Raw genomic sequence first — 21646 nt, 5'->3', positions numbered from 1 at the left:
ACATGTAGGTAGAGTTATTAAAGTGACTATGCATAGATGATAACAACAGAGAGTAGCAGCAATATAAAATAGGGGGGGGGGGGGGGGGGGGGGGGGCGGCAGTACCGCTTGCCGTGCGGTAGCAGAGAGAACAGTCTATGACTTGGGTGGCTGGAGTCTTTGACAATTTTTAGGGCCTTCCTCTGACACCGCCTGGTATAGAGGTCCTGGATGGCTGGAAGCTTGGCCCCAGTGATGTACTGGGCCGTTCGCACTACCCTCTGTAGTGCCTTGCGGTCAGAGGCCGAGCAGTTGCCATACCAGGCAGTGATGTAAAAACCCCAGTTAATAAAATATAGGTTCCTTTTGAAGCTTACTACGCTTAAGTTAATACAGAAATTACATCAAAACTACCCTAAAAACAATACTCCCTCCCTGATTCAGAGATACTGGATGACCCAAGGTAAATCCCAAATGGCACCCTATTCTCTAGTAAACAACATGACCAGAGCACTATGGGCCCTGGAATAGGGTGCCATTTGGGTTGAAACCCCAGCCTGTTCATCAATCACTCAAAACAAACGAGATGTGAAACTATAACCACATCCTCAACTATACTATAACTATACTATAACTACATCCCCAACTATAGCAAAGTAAGAAAAAAAATAAACTGACAACGACGTACACTGCTTTCGTTTCTACCGCAGCCAAAATAGGAACGTTTTGCCAGTATTGATGAGGCAAGAATTTAAAGCGACTCATTAAACTTTCAAAGATGACAATACAAAATCTTCTCTCGCCTAGCACTCCTGCTGAGAGTTTTGTGTGTGTGAATGCTGGTATCTGAGAACGTCTGGAACGCCTTGTCTATTTAAAGAGCGTCGTTCCAGGGAGACGTGAGTGCTGGGGCAGCCCCCCCCTCCCACCCTCTTTCTACTAGGCCTCCCACTCTCACCATTCAGCTCCCCCTCCGCTAAAGTCCAACTATTGTATGTTCTATCCACTTGGGGGAAAAAAGCTAACGAAAGGGGGTTGAGAGTTGCCCGACTGCAATGTTACTCGTTGGAGGAAAAATATGGAAAATTGTGACAGAAAATAGAAAACAAATCATAGATACATGACATTCATGAATGAAGGATACAACTGTAGATGTAGACTGTACAGTCCCTATACTGTATTATTCACATTGTTTTGAATTATTCCCATTTACTCATATATGCCACATACTTATACCTGTATTCCCTATACTGTATATATTTGTCTACTTCTCTCCTGTTTTAAAACAAAAACATTGTTCTGTCTCCTGATAGACCCCCATCAGATCATCCAGAGCAGATGTCTTTCCTTTATTAATGGCAGTTGTAAACATAGTTAATCCTATGTTACCCGAAAAATCTGTATCCTTCAATTTGATCCTATCTCCAGATTGTGTCTTTACAGTTGACTTATTTCACCAGAAGGGCGGTTTCATTAATTTGTGACTCAGTAAATATAAAAAAAATATCCCAACAAGTGTGCAATATATTTTGTTAAAAAACCGTACAAGCAGACCAACAGGTCAACGTGTTGTTTGTTTTAAATAGTTTCTTTACCCAAGAGCTGACTTATTTTGGAGCTGAAACAGATGATTGCAGACCTAGATTCAAATAACATTTTTTTTCCTTTCCAAATACTTTGAGCATTTGATTTCCTACAGTGCCAAATGGACGGGGTTGCACTTTTAGGACTATGCTGTTGGTTATTTTATGCCAGGCAAGCTCAAAATTTGAAGGAACTCAGATCAATTTTCACTTTGTTCCATGCTTACCTATGAGTATGAGCATGCAGACCAGTAGGGCTATGAGGGCCCCGGGACTGAGTGAGGTGCTAATGGCGTAGGCGGTGGCATTGCAGGACTGGATGGTGCCCTCCGGGTCACAGCCACACACGTGGATGGTCAGGGTGCCCGTGGAGCTCAGGGCGGGAGGCCCGCTATCCACTACCAGGATAGGCAGAAGGTAGATGTTCTGCTCGTGGCGGTTGAAGCCTGAGCGCTGTGTCCGGATTCCCGCAGTATTGTCTGGAACAAAGAGATACAATATTATACCAGTGGCCTATGTCATACATCGACCTTCATAACTATCTGCTGTTGGCGGTTGAAGCCCAAGCGCTGGGTTCAAGTCCCTGCAGGGTTATCTGTAACATAGAGACATAATACTGTATATGAGATAATACTAGAGTGGCCTATGTCATAGACCTTCATAACGTGGCGGTTGAATTGCCGTCCTGCATAGTCATGTTGCCGGTATACCAATGTACATTATAGTGTTCCAATTTTATAGTCTGAAAATCCCACACAGGCAGACAAGTCAGAGAACAAGATAATTCTGTAAAAATAAAGAAATGAGGTGCTACCTGAGAAATAGATTTGCCTCTGCGCAGATAGGTATTTGACAAGAAGCTGCCATGTGGGGAATCGTACGTGGCTCGTTTCATCTAGTTTTCTCTTGTTCTTAATACCACGCATTGTTTTGAGGTGTTTTGAATGATGCCATGTCTATGATAATATGGCAAAAATTCGCTAGTTAGCTAACCAAGAACTGTAACTGTCTATTCATCACACATTCTTTTCAGTCAAATGTAACCAAGGGGAGAAAATTGGAGGATGCCAAATTTGAAATAAAACCTAACTGCTGCACGGCCCCTCAGAGAGACATATCCAATACATACAGCATCAGGCTTTGACAAATATAGTCAGAATATCTAGTGTGGATGGATTTGTATATAAGACGCTAGACAATTCATCACCGGAGGCATATATCACTGTCAACGATGCAGCTAGAGCACTTCTCTGTCACAGGCAAGCAGTACACTCTTCCTATCACCATGGCTGTTTGTGTACGGGAACTTTGCTGAGTATAATGTCTGTGACATTGTCCCTCTGACTTTTACTCTGCATCCTATTTCATAAGTATGCCTTTCTGAATGGACAGAAGAGGGATGCAGTAATCTTAGGCTCTCTCGTCGTTGAATTGTAACTTTCCGAAACATACATTTTGATAATCACCTTGAAATGGCTAAAATGGCTAAACCTAATAATTTCAATATTAATTTCACATTGAGATTCATTGACAAAAGCGTAAAAAAATGACAAATGGTGTTAAATTACTTGAGGTAAGTACCAGAAAGTATCCATACCATCTTAAACCCATTGAAAATAAAGTGAAATTTCATTGCACTAATAGGTGCGTTGACAAGTGCGTTCTAAACAGTGTATTTTAGATATTTTATGAGGCGACAGGGGAATGTATAAGCTAATTATGCGTGTTTTATTGGAGTAGTTTTTCTAATGAATGTCATGTTAATTTACATGAATCAGATTAGTAAATAAAAAATGACTTATTACCAGTAACAAAAACACACTTATTTTACAAGCTTTATAACACATCTTCCCTACCGGGACTATAAAGTCAGTAAATAAAGCAAGACGTCACTTTTGCGATAACTGTAGACCTTTGCTTCTTCAATGCGAAGATTAGCTTTGCAGACCTCTAAAAAATAATGACTAAAAAGTTTTGAGGAAAGAAAAGAAGTGCCTGTTTGTCTTCATGTGTCAAAGCTCGAAAACAAAAATGGAATGTGAAGCCGTGATGGTGAAAAGAGAAAGTGACTGATCCAATCTGACAGGTTGACAAATGTGTCCATGAAAACTGAAGAACAGTGGAAAAAATAGGTGGGAGGATAAAAGGTCTGAGCCACTGTGTCTCTGTGTGAGAGCACGCATACTGCTGAGCACATAGTGTGTGTGTGTGTGTGTGTATTTATGTGTGTGTGTGTGTGTGTGTGTGTGTGTGTGTGTGCTGCCAGCATATAGGTTTGTCTGTGTGTATATACATGTGTGATTAGTTCAAATAGCCTGTGTCAATGCATGTGCATTTGTGTGTTTGCCTGTGTCTCTGCGTATACGCGTGAGTCTGTGTGTGTATGTGGGCGGAGGGGTGAGTCGACTCATGCAGACGCTGAGCCCGTGTTTCCCAGTACCCAGGCCCCCCTGTCCAGGCATGTGACTGCGCTACACCAGGCCACGCCACAGCCTCCTCTGACATTTCCCTGGCTCGCTCCTCTGACATTTTCACCATGTCAGATCAATCTTGATTTGGCCACGCGTCACATCCACTTAGGTACCCATTTCCAAAGAGGGATTTGCTTGCTAACATGTCATCCCGCTTGGCTCCATGGCGTCAGCGTTTTGCAACAACAACAAAAAGAAAAAGGTTTGGGTCCTCTGCAAAGTCACCAGTAGAAAATGGATGTCCTTACATTGTGTTTCATAATGTAGGGGCACTTACATTAATTAAGCAGAACAGTATGTCCATATACTGCATCATATGCCCATATGACACATACTTTTCAAGCTACACATATTTCACAGTATCTTCAATAACCTTTCATGCTACACAGTTTGACTCATTCATTTCACATATGACACAGCATACTCTAACAGTTTCCACTCACACACACGGGCAGCTCAAAGATCCTCTGAGGCATTGCACGGGGATGTCCAGTATCATCCCTCACAATTACCTTCAGAGTCGCTCTGTAACAACTGTATGACCTCTGACCTATAACTGTTGACCTCTTACCTTTGACATCCCACAGGGTGAAGTGGCGGTTGTTGGTGGCCTCCGGTGCCAGGGTGAAGTAGTAGCGGTGGCCCAACTGCGGCTCGTCCCTATCCACCACGCTGATAGAGTGAATGAGCTGCCAGAGAGGAAGGAAATCAAGACACGAGGATGACTTTACACGAGCCATCATTCCTATCCCAGCCATCCCTTAACCTCAAGACAGCCCCGCAATGAAAATTCATACGTCCTCATTCTATTTCATTGACGCCAGCATTGAAGTGCTACGTTTTCATATTTAATCAGTGTGCAACAGACTGATGAGTAGAGTAGCACATGGAGGGAAATATGGGGAACTTTGTGGTTTACCAAATTAGCTGCAGATATTCAATTAAGTGACTATCTAAAATAGTCTTTATAGAGGGGAAGGGGGGATTGATATAAAAGGGGACACATCAGGCAATCCTCCTAAAATCCAACGTTCAGTTCTCATTATATGCTTGTCAACAGGCTCGTACAGTCCTGGATTTATTTCACACACACACACACACACACACACACACACAGAGTAAAGGGGAATCCACACACATATGCATGCATCTCTCGATGTTCACACACAGACAAATGGTTCCTAACAGTAACACTTTTAAAGATGATTAAAGCTTTAAAGATTTGGAGAGCCGTGTGTGAGGACATGATTCCCTTGTCTGGACTTGGAAAGATTCTCTATAAGATAAATCTTGTGGGAATAAATCAAGTAGTTACAAGTTGTTTTAAAACTTCTTCGGGATCGGTGTCCCTTCCACGGGATGGTTGAGCTAACGTAGGCTAATGCGATTAGCATGAGGTTGTAAGTAACAACAACATTTCCCAGGACATAGACATATCTGATATTGGCAGAAATCTTACAATCTTATTAATCTAACTGTACTGACCAATTTACAGTAGCTATTACAGTGAAATAATACCACACTATTGTTGGAGGGGAGTGCACATTTTGAACATAAAGTTATTAATAAACAAATTAGGCACATTTGGGCAGTGTCACGTTCCTGACCTGTTTTCCTTGTTTTTGTATTTGTTTAGTATGGTCAGGGCGTGAGTTGGGGTGGGCATTCTATGTTATGTGTTTCTATGTTTAGGTTCATTGTCTATTAGCCTGATATGGTTCTCAATCAGGGACAGGTGTTTTACGTTTCCTCTGATTGAGAACCATATTAAGGTAGGTTGTTCACACTGTTTGTTTGTGGGTGATTGTTCCTGTGTCTGTGTATGTCGCACCACACGGGACGTTTTCGTTCGTGTATGTGTTCGTTCCTGTTAGTACGTTATGTTCTCTAGTTCAGGTTTGTTCACATCGTTTATTGTTTTGTAGTTATCCAAGTGTTCTTCGTGTTCGTCTTTATTTAATAAATTCATCATGTATTCCACCTACGCTGCATTTTGGTCCGATACTTCTCGCCTCTCCTCGACCGAGGAGGAGGAGGATTATGAAAGCCGTTACAGGCAGTCTTGATACAACATTTTGAACATAAATACAATGGTTCATTGGATCCGTCTAAAACGTTGCACATACACTGCTGCCATCTAGTGGCTAAAATCTCAATTCCACCTGGGCTGGAATAATACTTTATGACCATTCTCTTGCATTTCTAAGATTATGTTACAAAAAAAATTACAAATGAACTATTCATTTTTTCTTTGTATTATCTTTTACCAAATCTATTGTGTTATATTCTACTACATTCCTTTCACAATTCTATAAACTTCAAAGTGTTTCCTTTCATGGTACCAATAATATGCATATCCTTGCTTCAGGACCTGAGCTACAAGCAGTTAGATTTGGGTATGTCATTTTAGGCAAAACATTTTTAAAAAAGGGGCTAATCCTTAATATACACTGAGTGAAAAAAACATTAGGAATACCTGCTTTTTCTATGAAAAAGACTGACCAGGTGAATCCATAGACTGACCAGGTGAATCCAGATGAAAGCTATGATCCCTTATTGATGTCACTGTTAAATCCACTTCAATCAATGCAGATGAAAGAATTCTTGCTGCTGGTGATTCTTTGATCCACCTCTACGCAGACGACACCATTTTGTATACTTCTGGTCCTTCTTTGAACAATGTGTTAACTAACCTCCAGACAAGCTTCAATGCCATACAACTCTCCTTCCACGGCCTCCAACTGCTCTTAAATGCAAGTAAAACTAAATGCATGCTCTTCAACCGATCGCTGCCAACACCTGCCCGCCCGCCCAGCATCACTACTCTGCACGGTTCTGACTTAGAATATGTGGACAACCACAAATACCTAGTTGTCTGGTTAGACTGTAAACTCTCCTTCCAGACTCACATTAAGCATCTCCAATCCAAAATTAAATCTAGAATCGGCTTCCTATTTYGCAACAAAGCATCCTTCACTCATGCTGCCAAACATACCCTCGTAAAACTGACCATCCTACCGATCCTCGACTTCGGCGATGTCATTTACAAAATAGCCCCCAACACTCTACTCAGCAAATTGGATGCCGTCTATCACAGTGCCATCCGTTTTGTCACCAAAGCCCCATATACTACCCACCACTGCGACCTGTACGCTCTCGTAGGCTGGCCCTCGCTTAATACTCGTTGACAAACCTACTGGCTTCAGGTCATCCACAAGTCTCTGATAGGTAAGGCCCCGCCTTATCTCAGCTCACTGGTCACCATAGCAGCACCCACCTGTAGCACGCTCTTCAGCAGGTATATCTCTCTAGTCACCCCCAAAGCCAATTCCTCTTTTGGCCACCTTTCCTTCCAGTTCTCTGCTGCCAATGACTGGAATGAATTGCAAAAATCATTGAAGCTGGAGACTCATATCTCCCTCACTAGCAATAAGCACCAGCTGTCTGAGCAGCTCACAGATCACTGCACCTTTACAAAGCCCATCTGTAAATAGCCCATCCAACTACCTCATCCCTATACTGTATTTATTTATTTATTTATCTTGCTCCTTTGCACCCCTGTATCTCTACTTGCACATTCATCTTCTGCACATCATTCACTTATTCACACATCATTCACAACTGTTCTGCCTGCGGCTATGGAACCCTGACCTGTTCACCAGATGTGTTACCTGTCCCAGACCTGCTGTTTTCAACTCTCTAGAGACAGCAGGAGCGGTAGAGATACTCTTAATGATCGGCTATGCTGCACCCTCGACAACTACTGTAATTATTATTATTTGACCACGCTGGTCATTTATGATCATTTGAACATCTTGGCCATGTTCTGTTATAATCTCCACCCGGCACAGCCAGAAGAGGACTGGCCACCCCTCATAGCCTGGTTCCTCTCTAGGTTTCTTCCTAGGTTTTGGCCTTTCTAGGGAGTTTTTCCTAGCCACCGTGCTTCTACACCTGCATTGTTTGGGGTTTTAGGCTGGGTTTCTGTACAGCACTTTGAGATATCAGCTGATGTAAGAAGGGCTATATAAATACATTTGATTTGATCTAGTGTCTAATTGGTATATTGTAATTACTTCGCCACCATGGCCTATTTATTGCCTTACCTCCCTTTTCTTACATCATTTGCACACACTGTATATAGATTTTCTTCAACTGTATTATTGACTGTATGTTTTGTTTATTCCATGTGTAACTCTGTGTTGTTGTATGTGTCGAACTGCTTTGCTTTATTCTTGGCCAGGTCGCAGTTGTTAATGAGAACTTGTTCTCAACTTGCCTACCTGGCTAAATAAAGGTGAAATAAAATGAAGGGGAAGTTAAATAAGGATTTTTAAGCCTTGGGACAATTGAGACATGATGGTGTATGTGTGCCATTCAGAGTATGAATGGGCAAGACAAAATATTTAAATGCCTTTGAACGAGGTATGGTAGTAGATGCCAGGCGTTCCGGTTTGACTATGTCAAGAACTGCAACGCTGCTGGGTTTTTAACATTCTAGAGTTTCCAGTGTGTATCAATAATGGTTCACCACCCAAAGGACAACCAGCCGACTTGACCGAACTGTGGGAAGCATTGGAGTCAAACGGTTAGTTCGGCAGTATATTAGAGAGATTCCATCTAGCTACAGTATGTCGACACACCTTCAAATTCGTGGATTCGGCTATTTCAGCCACACCCGTGCTGACAGGTGTGAAAAATCGAGCACACAGCAATGCAATCTCCATAGACAAACATTGACAGTAGAATGGCCTTACTGAAGAGCTCAGTGACTTTTAACGTGGCACTGTCATAGGATGCCACCTTTCCAACAAGTCAGTTCGTCAAATTTCTGCCCTGCTAGAGCTGCCCCGGTCAACGATAAGTGCTGTTATTGTGAAGTGGAAACGTCTAGGAACAACAACGCCTCAGCCACGAAGTGGTAGGTCACACAAGCTCACAGAATGGGACCGCCGAGTGCTGAAGCGCGTAGCGTGTAAAAATCTTCTGTTCTCGGTTGCAACACTCACTGCCGAGTTCCAAACTGCCTCTGGAAGCAACGTCAGCACAAGAACTGTTCGTCGGGAGCTTCATGAAATGGGTTTCCATAGCCGCACACAAGCCTAAGATCACCATGAGCAATGCCAAGCATCGGCAATGCATTCTCTGGAGTGATGAATCACGTTTCACCATTTGACAATCCGACGGACGAATCTGAGTGTGGCGGATGCCAGGAAAACATTACCTACCCCAATGGATAGTTCCAACTGTAAAGTTTGGTGGAGGAGGAATAATGGTCTGGGGATGTTTTTTATGGTTTGGGCTAGGCCCCTTAGTTCTAGTGAAGGGAAATCTTAACACAACAGCATACAATTGCATTCTAGACCATACTGTGTTTCCAACTTGGTGTCAACAGTTTGAGGAAGGCCCGTTCCTGTTTCAGCATGAAAATGCCCCCGTGCACAAAGGGAGGTGCATACAGAAATGGTTTGTCGAAATCAGTGTGAAAGAACTTGACTGGCCCGCATAGAGCCTGACCTCAACCCCATTGAACACCTTTGGGATACATTGGAACGCCGATTGCGAGCCAGGCCTAATCTCCCAACATCAGTGCCCGACCACACTATTGCTCTTGTGGCTGAATGGAAGCAAGTCCCAGCATCTAGTGGAAAGCCTTCCCAGAAGAGTGGCGGCTGTTATAGCAGCAAATGGGGGACCAACTCCATATTAATGCCCATGAGTGTGGAATGAGATGTGCGACGATCAGGTGTCCACATACTTTTGGTAATGTAGTGAATTTTCCATAACCCAAAATATTGTTGTTTCAGCTGTTTGAAGCTGGTGTACAAAATCATACTATTTTCTATATTTTTTTATTAATGTCACTGTTGATTTCAGAATTGTGTGTATCACTTTGCTTTGGCAACATTAACCTTTTTATTCATTCAATTAAAGCATATTGAATGAGAGAGAGTGTGTTCATTGAGCAGCTCCCTCAAGCACAATCACCTAATTAGATTTCTATCTAACAGTACCCCATCTGACCCTTTACATCTGAAACACCCTTGGAAAGCAAGAGGGATAGAATTTTCCAAAACGAGCATATATTCCCTGGGGCCAGGGTACAGGGTAAAGGTCCAGAGAATGTGTCTTGCTTTCCCATTTGTGAAGGTAATCTGCCACTTCAGTGGGCAACCAGGGAGACTTTAAGAGGGGAGACTGAAGTTCAGTCGTGTCAAGGTAAGATAAATTAACCCCAAATCGTCGCAAAGGGCTTCACTGTCACGCCCTGACCATAGAGAGCTGTTTATTCTCTATGTTGGTTGTGGCGTGATAGTGACTAGGGTGGGTCATCTAGGTGATTAATGATTTATGTTGGCCGGGTATGGTTCCCAATCAGAGACAGCTGTTTTTCGTTGTCTATGATTGGGAATCATATTTAGGCAGCCATTTCCTAATTGTGCTTTGTGGGATCTTGTCTACAGATAGTTGCATGTGTGCGCACACCAGTAGCTTCACGGTTTGTTTGTTCTTGTGCTTTATTGTTTTGTTTGAGTTTCAATTTATTAAAATATGTGGAACTCTACGCACGCTGCGCCTTGGTCCAATCCTTTCGACAAGCGTGACATTCACAATCATTAGGGGGAGGTTAGAATGAAATTAAACATTTAAGTGAATACTTGTAAAATGACTCTGTGTGAGAATTGTTTTGGCAAAATTGAAGAGGGTTTGTTAAATCAAGACAGTGTATGTGTCTTTCAGGTTATATGTGCATGTTAATCAGCAAGAAATGGTTGAATGTCATTTTAGTGAGTTAAAAAATGATTAAGTCAATCTCGGATGCAACACATAAAATAAATCTGCATGTCTGCTTGTCAGATTGTCTATTTGCATGCAACTGTGTGTGTGTGGGGGGGAGGGGGATCTGTATGTGTGTGTGCGAATCTGTATGTGTGACTGTGCACATGCTTCTGTCTGTGCGAGTGCATGTGACTGCGGATGATTTGAGCATGTTTTTGTGCGCATGAGCCCCCATGTGTGTGTATGTGGCAATGTGAGCACACGTGTGCGCATGTGCCAGTGTGTGTGTTTGAGGGCCCTCGCATTATTCATCTCACTTGTATTGTCCCAGGGGAGTACTGAGCCCTGGTGATCTGTCACACTGACCCACTAGCTGGGCTTTGAGAAGGCTATGTTGAGTTGACAGGCACCTCTACCCGGGGCCATACTCAGTATTTGCCTCTCCGCCCGGCCTTTTCCTGCACACACAGCACTATATGATATCTGTCTATTTGCATCTAGTCTGGCAAATGCCACAGGGTCGATGAGGGGGATCGACACAGGCCTGAGACTTGTTTAACGTGTCAATCCGAAAAGGGCAGACAAGGAGAATGTGACAGATTTGGGGGTAGGTCCAAAAATGGAAAGACACAGATGTTGAGGGGGTGGAAATGTGGAGGAATTACAGAACAAGGGGGCTGTATAACGGTTTGAATGATTCAACTTGTCACTTCTCATTATTACCTCTAGGAAAAGATGGTACCGGAAATTGCAACAAAAGCTTTGGGTGCCTTCTTCGATCTTAAATCATTTTGAATAAGCAAGTGAACCAGCACATCTCATCTAAGAGAGAAATTGTATTTATTTATTTTATTTAACCTTTATTTAACTAGGCAAGTCAGTTAAGAAGAAATTCTTATTTACAATGACGGCCTACCAAAAGGCCTTCTGTGGGGACGGGGGCTGGGATTAAAAATGAATTAAATAAAAATATTGGACAAAAAACACATCACGACAAGGGAGACAACACAACACTACATAAAGAGAGACACAAGACAACAACATAGCATGGTAGCAACACAAGATGACAACAACATGGTAGCAACACAACATGGCAGCAGCACAGGGTACAAACATTATTGGGCACAGACAACAGCACAAAGGGCAAGAAGATAGAGACAACAATACATCACAAAAAGCAGCCACAAGTGTCAGTAAGAGTGTCCATGATTGAGTCTTTGAATGAAGAGATTGAGAAAAAAACTATCCAGTTTGAGTGTTTGTTGCAGCTTTTTTCAGTTACTAGCTGCAGCAAACTGAAAAGACGAGCGACCCAGGGATGTGTGTGCTTTGGGGACCTTTAACAGAATGTGACTGGCAGAATGGGTATTGTATGTGGAGGATGAGGACTGCAGTAGATATCTCAGATAGGGGGGAGTGAGGCCTAAGAGGGTTTTATAAATAAGCATCAACATGTGGGTCTTGCGACAGGTATTTCAAATATTATTTTTTTTCACCTTTATTTAACCAGGTAGGACAGTTGAGAACAAGTTCTCATTTACAACTGTGATCTGGCCAAGTTGAAGCAAAGCAGTGCGACAAAAACAACAACACAGAGTTACACATGGGATAAACAAACATACAGTCAATAACACAATCGAAAAATCTATGTACAGTGTGTGCAAATGTAGTAAGATTAGGGAGGTAAGGCAATAAATAGACCATAGAGGCGAAATAATTACAATTTAGCATTAACACTGGAGTGATAGATGTGCAAGTAGAGATACTGGGGTGCAAAAGAGCAAAAAATAAATAAATAAATAACAATATGGGGATGAGGTAGTTGGGTGTGCTATTTACAGATGGGCTATGTACAGGTTCAGTGATAGGTAAGCTGCTCTGACAGCTGATGCTTAAAGTTAGCGAGGGAGATATAAGTCTCGAGCTTATATCTGGAGCGTGTGCTACGGGTGGATGTTGCTATGGTGAACAGTGAGCTGAGATAAGGCGGGGCTTTACCTAGCAAAGACTTATAGATGACCTGGAGCCAGTGGGTTTGGCATCAAAAATGTAGCGTTGGCCAGCCAACAAGAGCATACAGGTCGGAGTGGTGGGTAGTATATGGGGCTTTGGTGACAAAACGGATGGCACTGTGATAGACTACATCCAATATGCTGAGTAGAGTGTTGGGGCCTATTTTGTAAATGACATCGCCGAAGTTAAGGATCGGTAGGATGCTCAGTTTACGAGGGTATGTTTGGCAAAATGAGTGAAGGAGGCTTTGTGGCGAAATAGGAAGCCGATTCTAGATGTAGTTTTGGATTGGAGATGCTTAATGTGAGTCTGGAAGGAGAGTTTACAGTCTAAGCAGACACCTAGGTATTTGTAGTTGTCCACATATTCTAAGTCAGAACCGTCCAAAGTAGTGATGCTAGTCGGGCAGGCGAATGCGGGCAGCAATCGGTTGAAGAGCATGCATTTAGTTTTACTAGCATTTAAAAGTATTTGGAGGCCACGGAAGGAGTGTTGTATGGCATCAAAACTAATTTGGAGGTTTGTTAACACAGTGTCCAAAGAAGGGCCAGATGTATACAAAATGGTGTCGTCTGCGTAGAGGTGGATCAGAGAATCACCAGCAGCAAGAGCGACATCATTGATATATACAGAGAAAAGAGTCAGCCCGAGAATTGAACCTTGTGGCACCCCCATAGAGACTGCCAGAGGTCCGGACAACAGGCCCTCCGATATGACACACTGAACTCTATCTGAGAAGTAGTTGGTGAACCAGGTGAAGCAGTCATTTGAGAATCCAAGGCTATTGAGTCTGCCGATAAGAATGCGGTGATTGACAGAGTCGAAAGCCTTGGCCAGGTTGATGAAGATGGCTGCACAGTACTGTCTTTTATCGATGGCGGTTATGATATCGTTTAGGACCTTGAGCGTGGCTGAAATCAGATTGGATAGCGGAGAAGATACGGTGGGATTCGAAATGGTCGGTGATCTGTTTGTTAACTTGGCTTTCGAAGATTTTACAAAGGTAGTGCAGGATGGATATAGGTCTATAACAGTCTGGGTCTAGAGTGTCTCCCCCTTTGAAGAGGGGTATGACTGCGGCAGCTTTCCAATCTTTGGGGATCTCAGACGATACAAAAGAGAGGTTGAACAGGCTAGTAATAGGTGTTGCAACAATTTCAGCGGATAATTTTAGAAAGAGAGTTTCCAGATTGTCTAGCCCAGCTGCTTTGTAAGGATCCAGATTTTGCAGCTCTTTCAGAACATCAGCTTTCTGGATTTTGGTGAAGGAGAAGTGGGGGGGACTTGGGCAAGTTTCTGCGGGGGGTGCAGAGCCGTTGGCCGGGGTAAGGGTAGCCAGGTGAAAAGCAAGGCCAGCCGTAGAAAAATGCTTGTTGAAATGATCGATTATCCTAGATTTATCGGTGGTGACAGTGTTTCCTAGCCTCAGTGCAGTGGGCAGCTGGGCGGAGTTGCTCTTATTCGCCATGGACTTTACAGTGTCCCAAAACTTTTTGGAATTAGTGCTACAGGATGCAAATTTCTGTTTGAAAAAGCCAGCCTTAGCTTTCCTAACTGAATGTGTATATTGGTTCCTAACTTCCCTGAAAAGTTGCATATCGCGGAGGCTATTCGATGCGAATGCAGTACGCCACAGGATGTTTTTGTGCTGGTCAAGGGCAGTCAAGTCTGGGGTGAACCAAGGGCTATATCTGTTCTTAGTTCTACATTTTTTGAATGGGGCATGCTTATTTAAGATGGTGAGAAAGCACTTTTGAAGAGCAACCAGGCATCCTCTACTGACGGGATGAGGTTAATATCCTTCCAGGATACCCGAGCTAGGTCGATTAAAAAAAGTCAGGATGATATCTATGAGGGTGCCCATGGTTACGGATTTAGGTTTATACCTGGTAGGTTCCTTGATACTTTGTGTGAGATTGAGGGCGTCTAGCTTAGATTGTAGGGGTGTTAAGCATATCCTGGTTTAGGTCACCTAACAGTACAAACTCTGAAGATAGATGGGGGGCAACCAATTCATATATGGTGTCCAGGGCACAGCTGGGGGCTGAGGGGGGTCTTTAACTTCACTAGGGTAGGGGGCAGCATTCGGAATGTTGGATGAAAAGCGTGCCCAAATTAAACTGCCTGCTACTCCAATTTGTAAGTCGCTCTGGATAAGAGCGTCTGCTAAATGACTTAAATGTAAATGTAAATGTACTCAGGCCCAGAAGCTAGGATTTGCATATAGATACAAAACACTCTAAAGTTTCAAAAACTGTTAAAATAATGTCTGTGAGTATAACAGGACTGATATGACAGGCAAAAACCCGAGGAAAATCCAACCAGGAAGTACAATTATTTTCAAAGGCTGTTTTTCCATTGAAAGCCTATCCACCATACAAAGACTAAGGACCCAGTTCACGAGCTATGTGGCTTCCTCTACATGTGGCCAGTCTTTAGGCATTGTTTCATGCGTTTACTCTGAAAATGAGGGAGATACAGCACTTTCAATGAGAGGCCAGTGGAAATTAAACTATTTGAAAGCTTATTGCTTAAAACCAACAAATCTAATTGTTTGTGGAGACAACCGAGCACTGAAGGTGATCCTTGGTAAAGATTGCCACTCCCCCACCTTTGGAAGATCTGTGTTGCCGATAAAGCCGATCAGTATTCAAAACACTCTTTCTTAACCACGTCTTAGTAATGACCAACACATCTGGATTGGAGCTGTGAACTCACACTTTCAATTGATGCATTTTAGGTAATACGCTTCTTGTGTTAACATGCCGAAAACCCAGGCATTTACGAGAGCAGAAATCAGTGAAACAGATATCAGAGCACAAGTCAGAATTGGGGCTAGCAACTGTAGATGGGCCATTTCCAGACATCATCAACAGTAATGCAATCAAGGCACGGCAGAGGATAGGGATCTCTCTCTCTCTCTCTCTATCAATCCTGGGCGATCCAAGATGAGCCTTCAAATATGTAAATTCAGAAGGAACCTACAGTGAATCCCAGGAAGAGTAGCTGCAATTCAACAGCTCAGACACAAGAGGTATGTGGCAGGGTCTACAGTCAATCACGGATTACAAAAAGAAAACCAGCCCCGTCGCGGACCAGGATGTCTTGCTCCCAGACAGGCTAAACAACTTTTTTGCCCGCTTTGAGGACAATACAGTGCCACTGACACGGCCCCTTACCAAAACCTGCGGGCTCTCCTTCACTGCAGCCGAGGTGAGTAAAACATTTAAACGTGTTAACCTCGGCAAGGCTGCAGGCCCAGACGGCATTCCCAGCCGCGTCCTCAGAGCATGCGCAGACCAGCTGGCTGGTGTGTTTACGGACATATTCAATCAATCCTTATCCCAGTCTGCTGTTCACCATGCTCAAGAGGGCCACCATTGTTCCTGTTCCCAAGAAGCTAAGGTAACTGAGCTAAACGACTACCGCCCCGTAGCACTCACTTCCGTCATCATGAAGTGCTTTGAGAGACTAGTCAAGGACCATATCACCTCCACCCTACCGGACACCCTAGACCCACTCCAATTTGCTTACCGACCCAATAGGTCCACAGACGACGCAATCGCAACCACACTGCACACTGCCCTAACCCATCTGGACAAGAGGAATACCCATGTGAGAATGCTGTTCACGATTACAGCTCAGCATTTAACACCATAGTACCCTCCAAACTCGTCATCAAGCTCGAGACCCTGGGTCTCGACCCCGCCCTGTGCAACTGGGTCCTGGACTCCTGACGGGCCGCCCCAGGTGGTGAGGGTAGAACAACATCCCACCCGCTGATCCTCAACACTGGCCCCACAAGGTGCGTTCTGAGCCCTCTCCTGTACTCCCTGTTCACCCACGACTGCGTGGCCATGCACGCCTCCAACTCAGTCATCAAGTTTGCGGATGACACTACAGTGGTAGGCTTGATTACCAACAACGACGAGACGGCCTACAGGGAGGAGGTGAAGGCCCTCGGAGTGTTGTGTCAGGAAAATAACCTCACACTCAACGTCAACAAAACAAATGAGATGATTGTGGACTTCAGGAAACAGCAGAGGGAGCACCCCCCTATCCACATCGACGGGTCAGTAGTGGAGAAGGTGGAAAGTTTTAAGTTCCTCGGTGTACACATCACGGACAAATTGAATTGGTCCACCCACACAGACAGCGTTGTGAAGAAGGCGCAGCAGCGCCTCTTCAACCTCAGGAGGCTGAAGAAATTCGGCTTGTCACCAAAGCACTCACAAACTTCTACAGATGCACAATCGAGAGCATCCTGTCGGCTGGTATCACCGCCTGGTACGGCAACTGCTCCGCCCACAACCGTAAGGCTCTCCAGAGGGTAGTGAGGGCTGCAGAACGGACCACCGGGGGCAAACTACCTGCCCTCCAGGACACCTACACCACCGATGTCACAGGAAGGCCATAAAGATCATCAAGGACAACAACCACCCAAGCCACTGCCTGTTCACCCGCTATCATCCAGAAGGCGAGGTCAGTACAGGTGCATCAAAGCAGGGACCGAGAGCTGAAAAACAGCTTCTATCTCAAGGCCATCAGACTGTTAAACAGCCACCACTAACATTTAGCGGCCGCTGCCAACATACTGACTCAACTCCAGCCACTTTAAAAATGGGAATTGATGGAAATTATGTAAAATGTACCACTAGCCACTTTAAACAATGCCACTTAATATAATGTTTACATTACCCTACATACCCATCTCATATGTTATATACTGTACTCTATATCATCTACTGCATCTTGCCATCTTATGTAATACATGTACCACTAGCCACTTCAAACTATGCCACTTTATGTTTACATACCCTACAGTACTCATCTCATATGTAATCCACTCATAACATCGACTGCATCTTGCCATGCCGTTCTGTACCACCACTCATTCATATATCTTTATGTACATATTCTTTATCCCTTTACACTTGTGTGTGTGTATAAGGTAGTAGTTGTGGAATTGTTAGGTTAGATTACTTGTTGGTTATTACTGCATTGTCGGAACTAGAAGCACAAGCATTTCGCTACACTCGCATTAACATCTGCTAACCATGTGTATGTGACTAATAAAATTTGATTTGATTTGATTTGCCTCATAAGGAACAGCTAATAGAGATTCTAATACGGTAAGCGACAACAGTTTTATGTAGCCTACGTGTCACCAATATGTTTCTTCAACCCCTTACTGTATTCAGAAAGACATACAGTTGTACGAATCCCTTCATAGTGACCTAAAGGACAGACATAAACACCCCAAAATAAATAGCAGAAAAGCTATTTGCCACAATGTGCGCCTGTGTCACACAACTGGCATGAACTGTGCTTCCGAGCTAAAGCTGCTTATCCTCTGTCGCCTAAAGTTGCGTCCCAAATGACACTCTATTCTTGACACTCTACATTGTGAGCTACTTTTGCCCATGGGGGCTGGTCAAATGTAGTGCACTACAGAGGGTACCATTTGGGACAGAACCCTAAGTCCTTTATTTACATCTCAGCCATTTTCTTCGACTGATTTATCTTGCCTTTAAACACAAACAAATATGCCATGTTGCCAGCTCCTCAAATTTTCACTGCGGTGCCACCAAACTTGAGTCACAAAACTCACACGCTGACAAGGCATGGGTGATAGTCATGCCATATACACACTTAATGAAAAGCCCCTAATGAGGTTGCGTGGGCCATACTGAGCCATACTGAGCTGACAGATGCTGGGATGACAGAGTTCCTGGGCTGAAAGTGGAAATATGGTGGTGTGTGTGTTGATAGGCTTAAAGGGGATATTTCGAGCAAATGAACACAGTCCACTGTGTTGGACTGTGTAGACACCATATAGGATGGCAGTGCATGTTTTGTTATGCCATGGTAAACCTGCATGACTAGTACAGAGAGGAAAATAAAGTCGAATGACTATCTAGAAAATGACTATCTAGAATACACTACAAAGTTAGCACAAGTGGAAACATTGCAACCAAGAATTCCAGAAACTATTGGGGGAAAATAAATACAGTCATTGGCCTTACACATTTTTTAGAGGCCATAAAGTAAATGCATCTACTGAAGGCAGAGCAGACAGAATCATGGCCAAAGTGCAGATATCAAATGTTTTGCTAGTACTCCAGATGTAAGAAACATTTAGGCAATTATGCTCACTTCTGAGAGGCTGTGCTCTATCCAACTTATCCAGCTGATAAATAGTGTTCTCGGGAACGGTAACAAAATTCAAGCTAATTTAACACGCAAACAACCGCTGCCTTCCCGTACCTCCAGGCTCTGCCTTTGGCTGCCTAATTTGTTGAATAAATAACAGGTTTCTGCCACTAGGCATGAGCTTTATATGCAAGTAAATATCATGACCAAATGGTAATATTGTAATACCCAGTGCAGAGAGGGATCCTTAAGGAGGATTAAGATACTGTAAGGCTTTGTTTTAATTGTCTATTTTTTCAGGAAACTATGAGTGGGTCATACATTGCCCTTTAAAAAACATCTCCAGGGTTGATTTCTCAATTTAAAGTATGTTTTTTGGCAGAACTACCTTTTAGCATTTGGTGTACAGCTGATTTTAGCCAAAACATGAAAGTATTCAAAGTTTCTTTCCTTACTCAACAAATCCTCTTAGAAAAAGCTATTTCTTCACAGCAATATACTGTAAATGTATAGTATGTCATTCTGGTAATTCATGAATGGGTTGATGTATTGATTCATGCTCCCCAGCAGGACTAAGAGTGAAAGGAACATGGCATCTAAGAGACATTTGCACGTATTGTAAACATTTTCAGAAGTAGAGTGTAACAAAATGGGGGGGGGGGGGGAAACATAGCACCCGATTCAGACTTAGGAAATCTATTCCTTTTTCAGTAGCGGTGCGTGGGTTAAATCACTGGGGAAGTAAGTAAAAAAAAGCCATATTACACCCTATGTTGTGATATAACCCATTCGTTCATACGCCACCGTGATATACAATAAGGCCGAGACAACAAAAAGACAGTCACACAGTGGCGGAATAAATTCAACTTCACATACATTTGTTTCATCACAAAACTGGAGAGCAACCTCTGTCTCGTGATGTCCACAAAGCAAATATTGCATGTAACAAACAGTTACATGACCTACAGCATGGTCAAGCAAGTTAATATTTTTGACAGTTTACTAAACAACTACTGATTTAGAACCACAGAGTTAACGCAAGTCAGCAAAAAGACAACAGGAGCACTGCCTCCGCTATTCCAGCAACATCTCAACATAAACATTTAAACATCATAAAATCAACTAGGCTATGTATGCTTAGTTTAATACAAACTTAAAGATACCAAAAACAACGTAGTCTAATCAATGTTCCTAAATATCATGTGGCTATCCAGGGTACTGATTTCTCTATGTGTGTGCGTGCATCCGTGCAAGTAATTATTAGTTGAAAGCCAATGCTTTCATGTAGGCAAAACGGTCTATGGCTCTGTCATACAGTATGCTTTTTGTTGTCATAGCTTACCTAGCTAAAATGCTTGCTAGCCTAACTTCTTTACATAGGCAACAATGAACCAGCAAAGCTAGCTAGCTAGTTAACGTGAGCCTACTAAGCTACATCTTGGCTTCATATAGAACTTCAATCATCTCAGGCTAGTGGCACAATATATGCATTTGTTTTGGTGATATCAGAATCGGCGTCATAATCCTTGTCCTGTACAGAGAATTAAGTCCAAATACCCATCTCCATCCATGGCTTAGAAAATGGCTGATTTAGCAAGCTAGCTACTGCAGGACAACACAAGCAGACCAGAAAGACATGTTTTTCTGACAATAACGTTTTGCTTTGGATGTGATTTGATTTGAGTGAAGCCAAATCCAAACTGGCCTACCTTGGGGGGAGTTTTGCTGTGCCAGGACAACCCACAATTGAGCTCAGCTCAATGCTGATTGGCTAATTATTATTTATTTTTTTTAATCAAGGGTGGCCAAATGCTTGCTGGCATCAATCAATCAAATGCTACGGCGGCAACATGTCATACTCTTTTGGTCATCAGATACATGGGCTACACATACTGAGACAGGGGGAGCTGTTTCCCTTGCTCTGATGATTTTTCCGGTGAGATTCAGCCACTTGCGAATTGAAGTAAAGTTATGACAACTCAGAGACAAAAGATAAATTATTTTACCATTAAAAAAAATTATTGGTAAAATAGTTCAGAACCTGGCTTACCTTGATATCCATGAAGAAATACAAGCCACTGTCCTTTTCTACGCGCTCTGTTATTATCAGACTTATGTTATTCATGTGCGTGACAAGCTAGTTGGGTGTCTTCCTTCCGCACTCTGAAAATGTATATTCTAGGCAAGAAAACCACACCCCATGTTGATCTTCTGTTGGCCCCTGCAATTTTATCATGAAGTTCCCACACAGACAAAATTTCCTCATTAAACAAACCAGCTCAAGAACCTCACTACTTTTATTTTGAAAGTCAATGCCTTAACATGTCACCAATGAAATAAGAATACACATCTGTTATTGAAACATGTGGGCTAAAAGCAGGCTACCCCCAGATTAAAATTGTAATATCTTTCTTTGGCTGTCAATAGAATGAAATTTAAGTTGACATTTAGAACCTGGATAGTGCTTGACCGTAAGCTATTTTGAATTTGCATATTTGAAACTATGAGTGCAAAAAGCCTAATATAGCCAATTTTTTACTTGTGCAGGTGGTGGGGCAGCTGGACCCAATTTCAGGGATTACATGTGCACAAGTAAAATTCAATTAACAGCTGCAGCTTGCCCATTTCAGTGGGGTTATCATCATGGTAAATGAAGGGCTATCACCC

The 21646-nt window shown here is 43.0% G+C and overlaps 1 protein-coding gene across 1 annotated transcript in view; it reads right to left on the bottom strand.

Annotated features, from left to right (window-relative positions):
• Positions 1–21646, bottom strand: part of LOC111961767 (cadherin-22) — a 161240-nt gene that overhangs the window by 5935 nt on the left and 133659 nt on the right. Inside the window, exons 10-11 of the mRNA XM_023984292.2 lie at positions 4605–4722; positions 1790–2041 (exon numbers count right to left, since the gene is read on the bottom strand). Of these exons, the coding sequence (XP_023840060.1) occupies positions 1790–2041; positions 4605–4722 (370 nt within the window). The remainder of the gene's footprint in view (positions 1–1789; positions 2042–4604; positions 4723–21646) is intronic.

This window comes from Salvelinus sp. IW2-2015, linkage group LG1 (genome assembly GCF_002910315.2).
Source record: "Salvelinus sp. IW2-2015 linkage group LG1, ASM291031v2, whole genome shotgun sequence".
In the NCBI taxonomy this organism is placed as follows: Eukaryota; Metazoa; Chordata; class Actinopteri; order Salmoniformes; family Salmonidae; genus Salvelinus; species Salvelinus sp. IW2-2015.
The sequence above is the reverse complement of the archived record's forward strand: the minus strand, read 5'-3'. Positions and strand labels throughout refer to the sequence as shown.